Source organism: Lipotes vexillifer, unplaced genomic scaffold (genome assembly GCF_000442215.2).
Source record: "Lipotes vexillifer unplaced genomic scaffold, Lipotes_vexillifer_v1.1 scaffold611, whole genome shotgun sequence".
NCBI lineage: Eukaryota > Metazoa > Chordata > Mammalia > Artiodactyla > Lipotidae > Lipotes > Lipotes vexillifer.
The window spans coordinates 3115740-3134613 of NW_006785619.1; the positions used below are offsets into that span (position 1 = coordinate 3115740).

General features: G+C 41.1%; 1 protein-coding gene across 1 annotated transcript in view; it reads right to left on the reverse strand.

Annotated features, from left to right (window-relative positions):
* LOC103086179 (myosin-8) overlaps positions 1-18874 on the reverse strand; it is a 101965-nt gene that overhangs the window by 69760 nt on the left and 13331 nt on the right. Inside the window, 6 exon segments of the mRNA XM_007457859.1 lie at positions 14281-14670; positions 14756-14846; positions 14931-15076; positions 15152-15328; positions 15420-15662; positions 17355-17610. Coding sequence (XP_007457921.1) covers positions 14281-14670; positions 14756-14846; positions 14931-15076; positions 15152-15328; positions 15420-15662; positions 17355-17610 — 1303 coding nt within the window.

Sequence of the window (18874 nt, forward strand, 5' to 3'; positions counted from 1 at the left end):
AAGTTGATGAAAGTGGTATTAGAAAACTGCTTGAATTTTGCAAAGCCACTGGCCAGGGTGATGCAGCAGCACTGAACTAGTTAATAAATAAAGTTCTGAACCTTGACAATGATGATGATCCAATAAGTGCTTCAAGAGAGTGCGTTTAGGATCAAAGGATTACGAAGACCCTTAAAATATCAATGAAGACATCATACAGTTTTTGCAAAAAAGGACATTCTTTATGATTGCATTGCAAAAGTTAAACATAAAGGGTGCCACATCATACAAGATTGTGAGGACGATGTTCCTTTCCCCTCAACTCCAACATTGATGCATTCTTTGTTCTAAGAATTAACAGAGATGCAGTTATAACGTAAATCTTGTGAAGTATAAGAAAATACATTTATTTCAGTACTTCTGGCTTGATTTTTATGATAAAATCCCAATCAGACTTTTTCCCCACAATTTACTGTGTAATTTTGGACTTCATTTGAATTAATTTAGATTCACTTTAAGTGGTTGTTTTCTGAGGTACATGATTGTTGATGTAGAAAATCCCAAAGAATTTCCGCCCAAACTCAGAACTATGAAGTGAGTTCAGTAGGGTTTCAGGGTATAACATAAGCATACAGAAATCAGTTGTATTTCTTTATGCTGTATGCTAGCAGTGAACATGTGGACACCAAAATTAGAAATACAGGGACTTCCCTGGTGGCACAGTGGTTAAAAATCTGCCTGCCAATGCAGGGGACACAGGTTTGATCCCTGGTCCGGGAAGATCCCACATGCCACGGAGCAACTTAGCTCGTGCACCACAACAACTGAGCCTGTGCTCTAGAGCCCGAGAGCCACAACTACTGAAGCCCGCGCGCCTAAAGCCCGTGCTCCACAAGAGAAGCCACTGCAATGAGAATCCTGTGCACCACAACAAAGAGAGGCCCCTGCTCCCTGCAACCAGAGAAAAGCCCATGCGCAGCAACAGAAGCCCAATGCAGCCAAAAAAAAAAGAAAAAGAAATACAATACAATTTACAATTACTTAAAAACAAAAAGAAAGAAAAAGAAGAATATAGGTGTAAATGTAACAAAACATGTACAGGACTTGTATGCTGGAAACTGAAACAAGGAAGAAGGAAATTGAAGAAGATCTGAATAAATGGAGAAACATACTTTATTCACGAATTGGAAGAACCAACATAGTAAGTAAGCTAATTTTCCCCAAACTGGTAAATAGATTTAATGTAATTCCTATCAAAAATTATAACTCTGGCTTTAAAGTTTGACATAAAGTATCCTAATTATTATTTTCCCAAAGCACTATAATTGTAGTATTTCCCCCAAAGAAAAATTTTAACAGCTTTATGGGGATATAATTGATGTATACCAAACTGTACATATTTAAAGAGTCTCGACATATGTATACACTGTGACACCATCATCTGAATCAAGATAATGAACATGTCCATCACCCCCACAGTTTCCTCCTGGTCCTTTGTAATACACCCTACCGTCCATCTGTGCCTCCCATAAATCCTGCCTCTCTATCCCTAGGCAACCACTGGTCAGTTTTCAGTCACTATAATATTCTTTTTTTTTTTCCTAGAATTTTATATAAATGGAATAATAGAGTCTACACTTTTTTGGTCTGACTACTTTCAATCAGCATTATTATTTTGAGATCCATCTGTGTTTTTGTGTGTGTTAATAGTTTATTTTTATCATTAAAAAACAATTATTTTAGGGCTTCCCTGGTGGCACAGTGGTTGAGAGTCCGCCTGCCGATGCAGGGGACGCGGGTTCGTGCCCCGGTCTGGGAAGATCCCACATGCTGCAGAGCGGCTGGGCCCGTGAGCCGTGGCCGCTGAGCCTGAGCGTCCGGAGCCTGTGCTCTGCAACGGGAGAGCCCACAACAGTGAGAGGCCTGCGTACTGCAACCCGCCGTTTCTGAAATTTCGCCCTTTGGAATACATTCCTCTTCGAGTCCTTTTTTTTTTAAAAAAAAAAATTTATTTTTTTATTGTTTCCGGCTGCTTTGGGTCTTCATTGCTGCGGGCGGGCTTTTCTCTGGTTGCAGTGAGCGGGGGCTATTCTTCTTTGTGGTGTGCGGGCTTCTCATTGTGGTGGCTTCTCTTGTTGCAGAGGACGGGCTCTAGGTGCACGGGCTTCAGTAGTTGTGGCTCCAGGCTCTAGAGCGCAGGCTCAGTAGTTGTGGTGCATGGACTTAGTTGCTCTGCAGCATGTGGGATCTTCCTGGACAAGGGCTCGAACCCGTGTCTTAACCACTGCGCCACCAGGGAAGCTCAATAGTTTATTTTTATCATTTTGTAGTATTACATTATATGGATTTACCACAATGTATTTATCCATTCACCTGTTAATGGCCATTTGGGTTGTTTTCAGTTTCAGTTTGGGGCTATTACAGATAAATATGCTGTGAATATTTGTGTTCAAAGTTTTTGTGTGGACATATGTTTTCATTTCTCTTGAGTAAATACCTAGAAGTGGAACGACTAGAACAAATGGGTAATTTCTTAACTTTTTAAGAGGCTGCCAAACTATTTTCCAAAATGGTTATGCTGTTTTACATGACCACTAGCAGGTGTGAGAGGTCCAGTTCCTCCACCTCTTGGCCAACACTTGGACTTTTAGTCATTGTAATAGGTGTGTTGTGATATCTCGTTATGTTTTAATTATTATTCTCCTAATGATTCATGATGAGCAGTTTTCATGTGCTCTGTGTATATCTTCTTTGGTAAAATGTTTGTTTAAATCTTTTGGCTCTTTGAAAATTGGGTGATTTGTTTTCTTTTTAGTGAAGATATAGATTTCTGTATGTATTCTGGACACAAGTCCTTTATCAGGGGTATAATTTGCAAATACTTTTTCTCAGTCGGTGGCTTGTCCTTTCATTCTCTATAACAGTGTTTTTCAAAGTGCAGAAACTGAATTTTGATGAAATCCAGTTTATCAGTTTTTTTCTCTCATGGCTTGTGCTTTTGGTGTTGGCATCTAAGAAATCTTTGTGTAAACCAAGGTCACAAAGGCGATGTTTACTTCTAGAAGTTTTTGTGATTCTACTTTTGGTTTCCTCTTTGATCCAAAATTTAATTTAGGAGAGTATTTTGAATTGTTTTTGTTTTAAACTGTTATTAATTTTAGACATTTTTGCGATTGAGGCCCGTGCAGTTTATACTGTAAAGGAATGAGGCTGATAGGGGTTGGGAGGCAGGGGAGTGTGGATGGTAGAAGCTGGGAGAGGGACAGGGGTGCATGAAGTACAATTTTTGTCTAGATTGCATTTTTGTTCTACTGCTTCCTGTCTTTCTAGACACCAAACTCCTCGTGTTTATACTGCACTAAATCTTTCTTGTCTTATTCTTCCTCTTTTCATAAGTCCTTTCTCTCTCTCTCTCTCTCACCCACTCATCCATCCAGTCTGTCAGAAAATCCTATGTGCGCTACCTTCACAGTACATCTAGAATCCATCTGCTTCTCGTCATCTCCCAGTGCCTGTCTCTCTGGTCTAAAGCCACTTTCATTTTTTATCTTTTATTTTGCAGTAGGCTCCTAACTGGTCGCACAGTTTCTGCCTCTGCCCCCTTCAGTGTATTCTCAATGCAGCAGAGTGATTCTTTTTTTTTTTTTTTTAAAGACTTATTTATTTATTCATTTTGGCTATGTTGGGTCACCGTTGCTGCACACGGGCTTTCTCTAGTTGCGGCGAGAGGGGGCTACTCTTCCTTGCAGTGCAGAGGCTTCTCATTGCGGTGGCTTCTCTTGTTGCGGAGCACGGGCTCTAGGCGTGCGGGCTTCAGTAGTTGCAGAATGCGGGCTCAGTAGTTGTGCCTTGCGGGCTCTAGAGCACAGGCTTAGTAGTTGTGGTTCATGAGCTTAGTTGCTCCGCGGCATGTGGGATCTTCCAGGACCAGGGCTCGAACCCGTGTCCCCTGCATTGGCAGGCAGATTCTTAACCACTGTGCCACCAGGGAAGTCCCCAGAGTGATTCTTTTAAAATGTGTGTTAATATCACTCCTCTGTTCAAAACACTCCAAAGATTTCCCATCTCACTCTGAATGAAGAAAAAAGTCCTCAGGTGGCCCTGAAGCCCTACATGATCCCTGGGGTCCCAGGTTCCTCTCTTATGCCATAACTATCTTGCTCATTCTCCTCTAGCCCTGCTGGCCTCCTTCCTGTCCCTGGGACATGCCAAACTGCCCCTGCCTCAGGCCCTTTGCATTTTCTTTTGTTCCCTCTGCCTGGAATATTCTTGCTTCCATCAGGTCTCAGCTCAAATGTCTTTTTATTAGAGAGGCCTTGCTTGACTCCTCTCTACAAAGTACTAACTGCCTCCCTTTTACTTTTTTTTATTTCTTATGAGCACTTATCTGACACATTACACAGCTTCTTAATTTTTTTGTAGATCTTGTAAAAAAATTTTATTTTATATTGGAGTATAGTTGATTAACAATGATGTGTTAGTTACAGGTGTACAGCAAAGTGTTTCATTTATACCCATACAAGTATCCATTCTTTTTCAAATTCTTTTCCCATTTAGGTTATTATAGAATACTGAGCCGAGTTCCCTGTGCTATACAGTAGGTTCTTGTTGATTATCTATTTTAAATATAGTAGACACAGCTTCTTATTTGTTGACTGCCTTGCTTTCCTTGCAGAATATAAGTTCCCAGAGGGAGGGAACTATGCTTTGTTCACTGCTATGTCCATAGTACTGAGAGCAGTGCCCGGCGCATAGTAGCTGCTCAGCAACCACCTGTGGAGTGGGTGCATGAGTGTGCCCTGTCTGAAGGGGTAACCTCAGTGAGTGTTTTCCTTAGTAATTTGTAACAATCTAGAGAGATTTAATAAAATTAGGTCCAGTGAAAGATAATCGTGTGTGTGTGGTGGAGCTGGAGATGGGAAAGGGGATGCTGGGTGGTGAGGGAGGTACAAATATTGAATGTTCCACAAAGCCATATATAATGTTAAAAAAATAATAGCTAGGTGAGAACTGTGTTTGAGAATAAATAATTTTGGAAATAACTGAGTCTGGTTCAGTTTATCAGTTCACTGTAGTTTTTATTTATTCAACATTAAGAGAAAAACATCACAAAGCAAGTGACCCAAAATAGCACATTTTGTGCATTTCTTCAGCCCCTTGGCAGCATCATGCAGATGTGTTCACTCTGGACTGACTTTCGTGTGAACCTCCCGGCTCTTCACCCGCAGCTTGTTGACCTGGGACTCGGCAATGTCAGCCCGTTCCTCGGCCTCCTCCAGCTCGTGCTGGAGCTTGCGGAATTTGGCAAGGTTAGCGTTGGATTGTTCCTCCTAAGAATAAAGTTGTGAGAGTTAGACTTTGTGGTTCTCATTGCACTTGTCACAAACAGGATTATTTCCTCAACTCAGATATTTCCTTCTTATGGTTTGTTTGTCATATCTGATTTCAAATCCAGACAGAACTTGTAACTTCAATTACATTTTTTACTCTAAAGAATGAAAGAAGAAACAGTTTTGAAATGGAAGAGACAAGCTCATTATGTCAAACCCAAGTATATGTGAAATCTATTAACGATGTATGCACTGGGTGGAAAGGAGGAAGAGATCCATGTACGCTTGGTCACAGGGGTTAGAAAGTAAATGTAAAGTCAAATTCTAACTTTGGGAAAATGCCAGTTGAAATGTTTTTGCCATATATTTTGACTCTGGTATACAGAGATGCTGTGGGTTCGGGGGATGGGGATAGGAAGAAAGTATGCCCTCTGTTGGTTGGACTTACTACCATTCGTGCCGCTCCCTTTCGTGTTCCCTTTTCTTACCTCTTACCCACTACATTGTGTCTGGGAGAGTGGGGAACAACCAGGAAAAGTGAAGCTGGAGAATCTTCCAGCACATCCTAATTTGCTACAGCGAATGTGCAGGGATAAGTCCCTGCTGATGACACTGGTAGTGAGGGAAGGAGTCAGCTGGGGTAAAAGATTTCTGTTTGGCTTTTGGGAACAATTGATTTTGTGCATTTCTAGAGGGAGAGGAATATTTATCATGGTGTTAGATTTTCTGCTGGATATTCTTTGCAGCTATCAAGTAAGGTGGGTTATTTGGAATTTTCTTTTTTTCCCCTGACCCCTACAAATTGCTTAATAATAAAAATATCTCATCTTGAAGTCTTATTCTATAATTAGGATTTGGGGGTAAATTCATATTTATATCATCTCTTTTAAAATAAGAATGACATATTCTTACTTGGTTTCTTTCTTTCTCATTAACACATTCTCTTAATACACTTTCTACCCCCAAAGAAGTTTTCTTCTTCCCTCAAGGGCTTAAAGATACTTACAGCCTCCTCAGCTTGTCTCTTGTATGATTTCACCTTCGCCTGTAATTTATCTACCAGGTCTTGCAGCCTGAGAACATTCTTGCGGTCTTCCTCAGTCTGGAAGTTTGAAAAAATGGTCTGCATTGAATCCAACGAAATAAACCCACTACAGGTGGTGAAGTAAATCACTTTGATATGATGGCAGGTGGGCCTGGGGTAAATGTGGTCAACTCTGAGGCTTCCTTCATAGTATTAACAGTAGCCACTCTTGTTAAATGTCCACTGTGTGCAGGCACTATACTGGAGAGTTATACACGTCTGTAATCCTTACCTCCCTACTCTGGTGAGTAGATGTTCTTATTCTGTTTTACAGGTGATGAATTAAGGTTTAGAGTGTTAGGTAACCTATCCAAGTTTAAAAAGTAAGAGAGGCCAAACCAGGACTAATAGCAGTTTATCTGTCTTTGAAACCTATATTCTTTCCTCACTTACACTGTTTTCTAAAGGCCTTCCTGATTTTCCTAGCTTAGGAAAGGGTCTGTGATAGGTGATTGTGTCATTTGCCCGTTACATATATATCAAGTTAATACGTAGCTATTTGTGAGTACCACATAGTCACCAGGTTTTCAATTTCCCTTTGTGCAGGAAGTCTGGATATTCTAGAAAGCTCTTCCCCTTACCTGGTAGGTGAGTTCCTTTACTCTTCTCTCGTGTTTCCGCAAACCTTTAACAGCCTCAGCATTACGTTTCTGCTCACTTTCAACCTCCCCTTCAAGCTCACGTACCTACAATCAAGAAAGGTATTTATGTAGTCAGTCTTGGGGGGTGTTAATTAACTCAGGACCTACTGAAGATATTGGGTGGCTGTCCCCAGCCATAGGATAAGGATGGGAGCCAATATACAAGAAGAGAGAAGGGTGGGGGAGTGCTGATTTCACTTCCCGGATTCAGAGAGATTGAGAGACGCACCCTGGCCTCCAGCTTCTGGATCTGCTTCTTCCCGCCCTTCAGGGCCAGCTGCTCAGCCTCGTCCAGGCGGTGCTGCAGGTCCTTCACCGTCTGCTCCAGGTTCTTCTTCATGCGCTCCAGGTGGGCGCTGGCGTCCTGCTCCTTCTTCAGCTCCTCGGCCATCATGGCCGCCTGGTTCCAGTAAAACAAAACCGGTAGAGAGAGCTGAGACAGCGCAGCAAGCTTCTAACTTGACCACCCCCGTGTGGCCCTCTGCTCACGTCCGTGATGGCCTTCTTGGCCTTCTCTTCTGCATTGCGCGATTCTTGAATTACTTCTTCCACTTCACTCTGGAGTTGTGAAACATCACTTTCCAATTTTTTCTTGGTGTTGATCAGGCTGGTGTTCTGTTAAAAGCAGTGGAAATTTACAAGACCTGCAGTTTGCACACTTGGGATTTTACAAATGTATTACTCGTTGGCTTATGCAGGGGACCTAATGGCAACATTTCACTGAACTTTACATATTTGTTCAGTGCAAAATGTTAATCATTTGCAAGGTTGGTTCCCCCCGCCCCGCCACTGCCCCAATGTCCATCTGATTCATGCATAAGGACGTGGAGGTTCAAGAATGTCTATATTAGTTAATTGCTCTTTCAATTGTATGTCAACCAGACATCGCTAGTGTTCTGTCCTTAAAAGGTTGGAAATATTAGAAAAGAGTAGATTCTTTTTGTGAGAGCCTGGAACCGAGAGTTTCTCAGTTAGAAGGAATCTATTCTCTGTTAACTTGAATGGTTTGCTCCCTTGGGGAATACTGAATGACTCTTATGAAAACATTTTCTTAAAACTTCAACCCAGTGGTTCTCTAAGGGAAGCAATATCACCTCAGTGGGTATTTGGAAATGTATGGGGTGGATATTTTTGGTTGTCAGAATAACTAGGGCGTGCTACTGCATTTAACGCCCAGGCTGGTCAGTGATGCTCAGTGTCCTGCAAGGCACGGGGACTGTAGACATAGCAGTGCTGAACGCTGAAGTGCTCCTCATGAGAAACACTCTGTGGAACATTTTCAGATTTTGGAGTCAGCCGATACCTTTATTCAAGTTTATTCCACACCATGGTTTTCAAAATAATCTAGAGTCAAATCTTATTTTTAAATAAAAAAGTAATACCCCTGCCCCGTTTTGGTAGAAAATCTTAAAAAGAACACACAGCAAAAAATCATCCATAATTGCATCACTTCAAGGTAATTGCAATTAGTATTTTAAAGCATCTCCCCCATCCTTTTAAATATACACGTATTTATAAAAGTAGAGTACTTCCATATTATAATTCTGAGTTGTCACTTTACAGTACACCAGCGTTTGTTTGATGTGAGGGTCTCACCTGGGTGTGCAGGAGCTGGACGCGCTCGCTGGCGTCCAGGAGCTCCTGCTCCGCTGTCTTCCTGCTCCTCTCTGTCTGCTCCAGGGTGGCCCGCAGCTCCTCGATCTCGGCCTGCAGCAGGTTGGCTCTGCGCTCCACGATCGCCAGCTGCTCCTTCAGGTCCTCCTGGCCCCGGAGAGCATCATCCAGGTGGAGCTGGGTATCCTGTTAAGTTAATAAAAAGGCTTAGACCCCCTGAAGAGGATGTGAACATCCCAGGAGATGAACTGGAAGAATGGGTTGGTGCCAGAAACGGGAAATTACAGGCCTGTCATTTGAATGAGCATGAAAACGGGGATGTCACCTGCTTAGGTGAGAGAGAATTATCAGGAGACTGATTCTTGTTGTGTTTTATGCCATCAACTGGTTATTTTTCATGTGCGAGTCACCAGTATCTATAATCTATGGAGCGTTTTCCATATGCTGTACCCAGCACTTGACATCTGTCTTCTCACTTCATCCTCACAAGTAACCCTATGAGGTGGGTAGTTTCATTCTTAATTTGTCGAAGAAACAGAGGTTCTGAGAGGTTATAATAACTTGCCTAAAATCAGGCAGCTAGTAAGTGACAAAACTAAGACTCAACCTCAGGCCTGTTGGTGCCAGAGTCTTTTAATTTCTCTCGTATCATAGCTTATCTCTGGGCTTCTGTTTGTTCTTTTATATGACGTTTCTTTAAAAATAATATATTTCGGGGCTCCCTGGTGGCGCAGTGGTTGAGAGTCCGCCTGCTGATGCAGGGGACACGGGTCCGTGCCCCGGTCCGGGAGGATCCCACACGCCGCAGAGCGGCTGCGCCCGTGAGCCATGGCCGCTGAGCCTGCGCGTCCGGAACCTGTGCTCCGCAACGGGAGAGGCTACAGCAGTGAGAGGTCCGCGTACCACACACACACACAAAAAAAAAAAAAAGAAAAAGCCGTAGGAGCAGAGACACAGATGGTATTTGACCCAGGAAAAAAATAATAAACAAGATTCTAACACATCCATAGACAATTAACAAATTGAAAATGTAATATCTCTAAGAATTAAGACATTTTTATAGGGTTGAAAAATGTAATTGCAGGCTTTTACTTTTGGGAGATGGAGATGAAAATTTACAGAGGCTCTTTTCACATTTAAAATACATCTTGTTGAAATGTGGTGTTGGGTAAAAGAGAATTCACTATACTATGCTCTCTAATTTTATATAGGTTTGAAAATCCCATGAAAATTATAAAAATTTTTTAAATGAAACATAACTAAATAAATAGCACTAAGATTAACAAGGATTTCTCATTCATTTACCATGTTTATAACTCAATTTCTATTGTTTCATTTTTCAGAAATATCTCTATTTCTACAAACAGAATTACTGAGAGGTTATATAGTCCAGCAACAGTGAAATTCCTTCGTAAAGGAGAGGAAAACAAATTTAAAAAGAAAACTTAGAAGGAAGAAATTAAAAGTGACCAGGGGTGACTAATCACAGGCTACAGGAATTGCTGGGAGTGAGTTGTTTCATTTAAAGCTCCAAAATATGTCAAAATTTTGCAGTCTGCATCTATGGGACAGACTCTATGATACAGAATGGGCACCGAAACCAATTGCATGGAATGGAAAACTCTGCCGTTTAAAGTTAATCTATTCACTGCAAAATTTAGCAGGTCTATTCAAGTAAATAGGCTCCAAAGTGAAAAGTAGCACAATCAGAGGTTTTAAACCTGTTCTAGTTTAATAGGTCAGAATTTCAAGTTTGATTAAATTTTTCACTCCCCTGTTGCCTGATTTCTGTTCAGCCTAGACTAATTACTTACAGGACCTTGCTAATTGGAATGACTAGCAAAGACAATTTGTCATGTGGCTCATTTTTCTTAATGTTTTCAATATTTAGTGTTCATGTTTATAAAGTTATAGTAAATTAGATTAGTAGTCACAAAAGTCAACATAGAGTTCCCAAAATTTAGCATTTCAAGGTCATCATTGACCCTCCAATCTTCAATAAGCCATTTGAGATTATGTTACTAAATTCTTGTAATTATGTTTGTAATTGTAACTTGGCTATAGAAAAGTTTTTCTCTGTGGGGATTACAGGTAAATTGCTCTTTCTTGGCATTCTTTTTGCCCAGGAAGTGAGGAAAGCTCAAGTAATTCTTCCTTTAAATTGAGATACCCCTTGAGGTGGCAAAATCTTAACAATGTGGGCATAGCAATCAGCGGGGAAAAAATGACCAATAAGCGATGTTAGCCTGAAAATTTGGGAAAACATATTTCTATACAAGCCTACAACTGAAATCAGATCCCAAACTTCCCAGGTGATGCCCGCCACGTGCCCCTCAAGTACGGGGGATGGTGCCACACCATCCATCACTCCAAACTAAACATCACAATGTTCCAGGGCTCCAGAACTTGACACCCAAAGCCTAACGCCTAAAACTATTGAGATATTTATGCTGCTCGGTAATAATCCTCCTGGAAAAGCAGGTAATTGATAAGTGAATGAACTACTCAGGCAATTAATGAAATACTCACACATCAAACACTGATTTAATAAGACCATATGAATTCTGAGGCTTCACTATATGCCTGGTAATTTACACCCAGGATCCCATTTAATCCTAACAAACACTGCTGTAAAGCAGATGTTCTTATCCCCATTTTACAAGCGAGCACTCGGGACACAGAGGTATTAACTAACTTGTCCAAAGTCATAAGTGGCAGAACCAGGATTCAAACTTAGTTGTAGTAAAGGCTGTTGGGGCCTTGTTGATATCCTCTTAATCCTATCGTTGACATCCAACTTCCAACCCACAACTGCATTTCTTTTCCTGATGATTTCTCCTCCCTCTGTTCCCTGCTTTACCAGCTCTTGACTCAGGCCAGAATTGCCTGGGAAATAACTCCCCTCTGGATCAGCTTTCGACCAACAACGAACGGGAATTGGTATACAAATACCCTAGCTCTCTCACTCTTGTGGGGAATAACACTGACTCCCAGGTTTCCCTAGTGGGATCAAACTTGTTTCCCATAGTGATAACTTACTTGATAGCATACCCTTCATTGGATACCTTTACTATCCAAAACTGTGCCCCCCGCCAACCAGGGTTTCCTGGGATCCCCTTGCAAATAAACTACTTGTCTCAGAGTCTACTTCAGAACTAACCTAAACTAAGACACAAGGTCTGTCTGATTCTAAATCCTTATGATGCTTTCACTTTTCAACACTGGGAATATGGCAGTTCAGGAGAGAGACAAATGTCCAAGATCTGACATATTGTTAATAATGAAGAAAACTGGGTGTTTTATATATATATATATATAAGCCTTTCTCATTGGATAGTAGGCTGCTTAATGCATCAACTTGATCTGTTACACACTTGCACCCCTCCAGTCTGGCACATCACCATTGGATGCAAAGTATGTGTCACTTTGTATTTTATACACTTGGGTGGGGAAAAAAAGTCAGCATCCCCTTTCCTCCTTGATCACTTCTAGGCCTTTTGCTTCTGATACTACATACTTTATCAGAGAGGTCATTATGCCCACAGGTTAGGAGACCATCCTTTCATTCCAGGATGTGAATACTTAGGCTTCCCTGTTAGCCCTCTAGATTAGGAACTCAATAAATATGTGTTAGAGTTGAATATGAAATAGAAGCTGAGATTAATCAAAGAGAGATAATCTGGGGGCAAAAAGTATTAGAGCTATAGTAGCCTCACAGAGCAGACACTGAGAACCCTTTGCCCAAAGATGAGTCTAATTTAGGCCATATTTTTAGATGAAACTTCGTGAATTTAATTGTGAATCTACTCCGTGCTCTTTACTGTGTTCAGCCTTAAAGACTTGGAGGCACACATTACACAGGATCTGGCTCTTGGAGCCTGTATTCCATTGGCAGAGGCAGATTACAAACCAACATTGATGAGAAGTACATCATGACAAGTACAGGAATAGTGAGTGTTCAAAGAGCTGTGTGACTGGTAGAGGGTGGAATGCATTCTGTGTGGAGTTTTAGGGGTAGCAGAAAAGTCTGGAAGGCTTTACAGAAGATGACAGTTGAGTTGGATTTTGAAAGACTGAAAAGGAATTTATTAACAGAAAAGATGGAGTAGTGGGGATAGTTTTGAGGAGAGAGGCTTAACACAACATTTTGGCTCTGGACAAGGAAAAAATGATTTCCTCTTAAAAGTCAAAATGCTTAGAAATATAAAGTTATAAAATATTAAAGTTATACAGTCCCACCTTGGAACGTTGGGGAAAAAATAACAATAGCTAACAATTCCATAGTGTTTACTCTGCCAGATTCCGGTCTATGTTTTTTACATTTAAGAGCTCATTAAATTTTCTCACACCAACCTTATGTAACAAATATTACTATTATGCCGTTACAGATGGAAAATTAAGGTACAGAGAGGTTAAGAACATTGCTCAAAGTCACACAGCTATTAAGTAAAGCCAAATAATCTGGCAGTAGAGTCTTTGCTCTGAATTAGTACACTATAATGCCCTTAACAGTAAAGGTGAATTAGGACTAACAGTTAGAAATAACTAGAGAAACTTGAAATAGATAATAACCGAAGTGAGTAGCGTTTTTGTGTAAAATTTGTCTTTTACATATGATTTACACTCTTATATGGCCTCCCAGTACAGCCTCTTGAAGGCAGTATAGTACATGGTTAATCGATTCCTGGCATCAGCCAGATGAGAACTTGGGTCCCTGGCAGCTCTGCTACTTACTACCTCAGGGACCTGGGTCCCTTTTCCTAAGTTCTGGAGACATGCACTTCTCCATCTGCCAAATAAGGATAAGAGGAGTCCTCATCTCAGAAGGATGCTTTGAAGATTAAATGTGCTAATGTATATGCTGAACTTAGCACAGAATCTTACACAGAGTAAGTGAATAATAAATGTCAGCTCTTAATAACAGTTGTAGAATTTAATAACTTTACTGTTTATTTTACAAAGCTGATGAAATGGGCTGTGTAAGAGTTAACCTAGCACAGGAAGAGAATGCCAGAGAAATAAAAGAGCATTGCGGTTGGGGGTGTAAACCCCCCTCTGCTCCTGGAACCCCCTCTTCTCCTAGCTGCAGTACCAAATCTTCCAACTGGTACCATAGTATTTTGTCATTTGCAGTGGTGAGTCAGCAAGGCACGGGTCCCAGCATTTACTAATAATCAAGGGATCTGGTGTCTATAAATTCCAACGATTGGGACTAGAGAGCAGAACTGCCTTAACGGGCAGCACAAAAAAAAAAAAAAAAAAGTCACCACTGGATTCTTAAAATATTTTTAGAGTGAATAAATTTATGTCAAGTGTGAGTAGAAACTGATGGCCCCAACTCTATGGAACATGGTAGGATTCGGGTATGACGGGTGTATAATCTCCCAAAAGTGCTCATTGTTGGAACTCATTCATTTATCCCAATGATACTTGACACTGACAAAGTAGATTTTGAAATAATCTTAACAAATTATATCCAGCATTCAAAGAAAATGAAATAAAATGGAATATATTAGAATACAACATTTTAGATCAGTGCTATAAACTGCCTATAAACAGTGTTTAACGCCAGAGAGCAATGAGAGTTCTTACAGGTTATTAACTATGCTCATGTGAAGACAGTATTGGGCACCTTGGACTTGGACACGGCCTCCGCGTTGCTGGCGAGGTCGTCGATCTCCATCTTCAGCTCGCTCTTCTCCTGCTCCAGCTTCTGCTTGACCCTCTGCAGGTTGTCGATCTGCTCCCCCAGCTCGGCCACACTGTCCGCGTGTTTCTTCCTCAGCGTGGCCGCCGTGGCCTCGTGCTGCAGGGTGGCCTCCTCCAGGTCCCGGCGCATTTTCTGGAACTCGGCCTCCCGCTTCTTGTTCATCTCAATCTGGGCCGAAGTGGCCCCGCCGGCCTCCTCCAGCCGCTCGCTGATCTCTTCCAGCTCCCGGGAGAGGTCCGCGCGCTGCTTCTCCGCTTTGGCGCGGGAGGCCCGCTCTGCCTCGACCTCCTCCTCCAGCTCCTCGGTGCGGGCCTGGCCGTGGGGAAAAGCTCAGTTTTAGCCTTTTTATGTCATAACTGTGCCTCTTTGAGCCAGACTGATGGAAATATGAACTTACTTGCAGCTCTTTGATCTTCTTCTGCAGTTGAATGCCAAGTGCTTGTTCATCTTCAATCTTGCTTTGCAAATTGCTGATTTCAAACTCTTTCCTTTAGACAGAAGAACAAGGCATATTAGTACCCATAAGAATTGAAAGATGATGTCGCATAGAATTTTTTTTCTGGAGTTCCTACTTTTTAAGTTTCTCATCAAGTTGCTGTTTGTCATTCTCTATATCTACTATAGATTCTTGGGCCAATTTTAGGTCACCCTCCAGTTTCCTCTTGGCTCTTTCTAGATCCATTCGAAGTTTCTTTTCTTGTTCTAGAGACCCTTCAAGCTAATGAGAAAATAAACTTTGTTAAAAATTTAAAGTATATTAAAAAAGCCTTTCGGATGGATATTAAAAACACACATCATCCACTTGCTGCTCTAGCTTGGCTTTAGCTTTGGTCAGGGTGTTCACTTTGTCCTCTTCTGCCTGTAGGTCATCCAGGGTCTGCTGGTGGGCCTCCTGGAGGGCCGCCTTCTCCTTGGTCAGCTTAGCTATGACTTCGTCCAGGCCTGCCATCTCTTCTGTGAGGTTTTTCACCTAGGAAGGTTAAGGAAGAGATTATCTCTGCTCTAAAGCAGCTTAGTTGATGGCAGAGTCTCTATACGCTGTATACAAATATATTTCATACCTTGTTCTCTGTGGCATGTTTCTCCTTCTCAACCTTGGCCAGTGTCAGCTCAAGGTCATCTATGTCTTTCTTCAGTTCCGAACATTCGTCCTCCAGTTTCCTCTTCTTGGCCGTCAGCTCAGCATTGATCTCTTCCTCATCCTCAGCTCTCTCAGTCGCCTCCTTGATCTTTGCCTCCAGCTGGATTTTGGTTTTGATCAGCTGCTCACACCTTTCCTCTGCATCAGCCAAGGCTTCAGCTTCCTGTGGAGAGATTTGCTGAGCTGTTCAGAGAATTTGTTACTTATTTTGAACTTGTTCTTTGCACAAAGTAGTCGTGTTTACTGAATGCTAATGAAGTTTTCAGTATGAATATAAATTAATTGAACATCATTCCATTGTCTGGAGAAACGTAGCTAATTAGATATGGCACTATAGGTTTAGAGGCAAATTAGCCTGAAAAATGACTGGATTGAAGCAATTGACTATTTTAAAAAGTATTGTGTGGAAGAGTGGAAGGACCAAAGGAAGCCTGGGTTCTTGTCCCAAATTTGCCTCCACATGTATGACCTCGTGCAAATTGATTCACTCCTCTTACCCTCAGTTATCTCATGTAATTAAAGAGGATTGGAATAAATGATTGCTAAGAGCATTTCAACTATATTATTCAAAGATTTTTGACTTAGTCAAATCGGTTAGTTTGGGGTTTGATCATTCCCTACTTGCCTCAAACAACTAGTTGCTACATTGAATTTTAAAAAGAAAAACTACGTAACATTATGCCTATAAATACATTTCCATGAAGCATTTTTCATATACTCAAAACCTCCCTGATAGACCATAACAGTGCTGTATAATTGCCCAAGGCTTCCGTTTCCATTTTAAGAATTACCTATTAGTCTCAAAATGAATGTTAGACTATGTAGGAACTTGTAATTTTGAGAAACTACATTACTCAGTGAGGTTTTTATAAATGATTAAAGGACTCATAAAAATCAGTTCAGCCACGACCTTATTACTCTGGGCTGGGGAATTTCTTTAACTTCTCAGTGTTTGTTTATATCTTAAGTTTTTTAAATGCTTAAATGTTTGATAATAAGGACTTCCAGGGTTCCGTTGCTTTTATTTTTAATAGTCATACACTCAGTATATATTTACTCACTGACGAATGATAATACCTATGAAAAGAGGTTAAGATGAAGCGGCTGTGATTGGGAAAATGTAACCTTCATATAAGTGAACTTATCAGAAGGAAAAGTTGAAAATAGCTTAAACATTTTAAGAAAACTATCCTTTTTTTTTTACAGATTTCTTCATGACATTGTTGGGCTTGTTGGACCAAGGAAATGGGAGGTTGTATTTGGCCAGAGTGCTGATGCCAAGCCTACCCTCACTCTGATTACAACTTCTTTTTAACCAATAAACAGAGGCCTTGAGAACTCAGGATCAGTATCAAAGGAAGAATCACAGGGGTCACTAGCTCTGTCTTCCACCGTGGTGGTCCAGTTCAAATAACTGCAAATGAATTTATTGAGCTAAATCCTGGGGTTGAGGAAAAGAGATACAGAGAGAAATAAGAATAACTGTCTTTTATGAGTTTAAATACAATCTCATACACTTGTATTCAGGAAATAGGGCTCTTAAGACTGGGATGAAGCAGGCAAGGCAGATGAGCAAAATGACTGAGATTTGGGGGCTTGCCTTTCAACTGCTTCCTTCATGCCTGTTAAGTTTGTGGTGTTGTTAAATGAATTCTTCAATCTCCCATTTTCCATTTGCAACTTGGAAGTAGTTGGTGCCTTACTTCTTCACAGGAATATTGAAAGTTAAGTGAAATACTGAAAAAAGCAACTAGAAATTTTCTTTTTCAAGAAAAGGCCGTTTGTAAATCCAGAGTGTATGCGAATTCCAGAAAAGCTTCCGTGACATGGTGCATTCGGCACACAGAGTACTCACAGATTGAACCTGGAGCTGCAGCTCATTTTTCTCTTTCAAGAGAGTCACCAATTTCTCCTCCAGTTCCTTCCTCTTTGCCTCTGACTTGGCGAGTTCTTCTTTGGTTTTCTGGAAATCTTCCTTCATGGTGGCCATCTCCTTCTCGGTCTCTGCGCTCTTGAGGAGGGGCTTGATCTTGAAGAATAGTTTCATCCAGGGCCAGTGCTTGACGTTCATGAAGGCTCGTACGTTATACTGGATGCAGAAAAGGGCTTCTCTGAAATGACCGAAAAGTATCAGTGTAGATTGATCCATTTACAGACAATGTTATTGTTAGTATTATTTTTTTACATACAAACTCCCCTTTTAATGACCCCCCCCACATGTAAGTGATGTGTCAAATTCTGTATATTTTATATGCAGGACACACACACACAACACACACACCCTCACACTCAGAGCGGTCCTCAGTATGACCACTTTGCTAATGTGCACTGCTCATGCTGAACGATTGTGTGTTCTCAAGTCCCTGTCACATTAGCAAAGAAGCTGACTTTAGAGGAGGAATACTTTGTATATATGAGCAACACATACCATTTTAAGAACATTTGAGAAATCACAATATTAGTGACTTGGGAGTGGGTGTGGCAGGTGTAAGTTAATTGTGCTGCTTGGCCTTTGGCGCACTGACGTGACCTGCGAGAGGGCATGGCTTGCTTTCCTAATTGCCCACCTAAGTTGAGCTTATGGTTTACCCTGTTTTCCTTGAAACTTCTCCTCTTATTTTAATCGCTGCCAAATTATCTACTCCATAAACAACTTTTGTTAGTTTCTTCACATAATAGACTGGCTTTTCTCAAGTCCTTTCAAATGCCTACTTCTTACCTGCTCAGTTAGATTGTTAATGTCTGCAGAGCATTTAGCATGGATTGAGCTACAAAATTTGTTTTATTTCAATAACATTTTAAAATAGTAATAAGAGATATTCCTTCTGCACACTGTAGCAATAGACTGGCAAGGTTTACCTGCCTTATAACAATGTGTTTGCCTCTTCAAGCTTGTTAAAATGGAGATTCTATTTCTATAGGTCCAATTTATAAGAACCATATCTCTGAGAAGGCAGATATCATGCCATAAACCATAATGTTGACACATGGAAAAGACTTGGGAACACTTATACCACAGAAGTAAATGAGTACAGATGAGCAAAATGCATGTGAAACGTGTGTGTAAGGGCAGCAGTAGTGCTGGGTGGATGGGTTGGATGAGGTTAATTAGAGGAAGCGGAAATGAAAGTCTTGAAATGGTAAAGAGATAAATTAGGCTGAGAGGGGAGTGCTTGTGCAAACAGGAGAGAAGGAGATAAGCAAATTGTTTAGCCTGGCTGGAAAAGGCTGTGCGGTGGGAGATGATAGATGAGGGAGGGAATAGAGAGTGGCCTTGACAGACACACAGGCAACTTGGATTTGATGTGAGAGACTGTGGGGAACCGCAAACAGATATGGTGTGATGAAAATAGTGTTTACTGCAAATGATTCCTG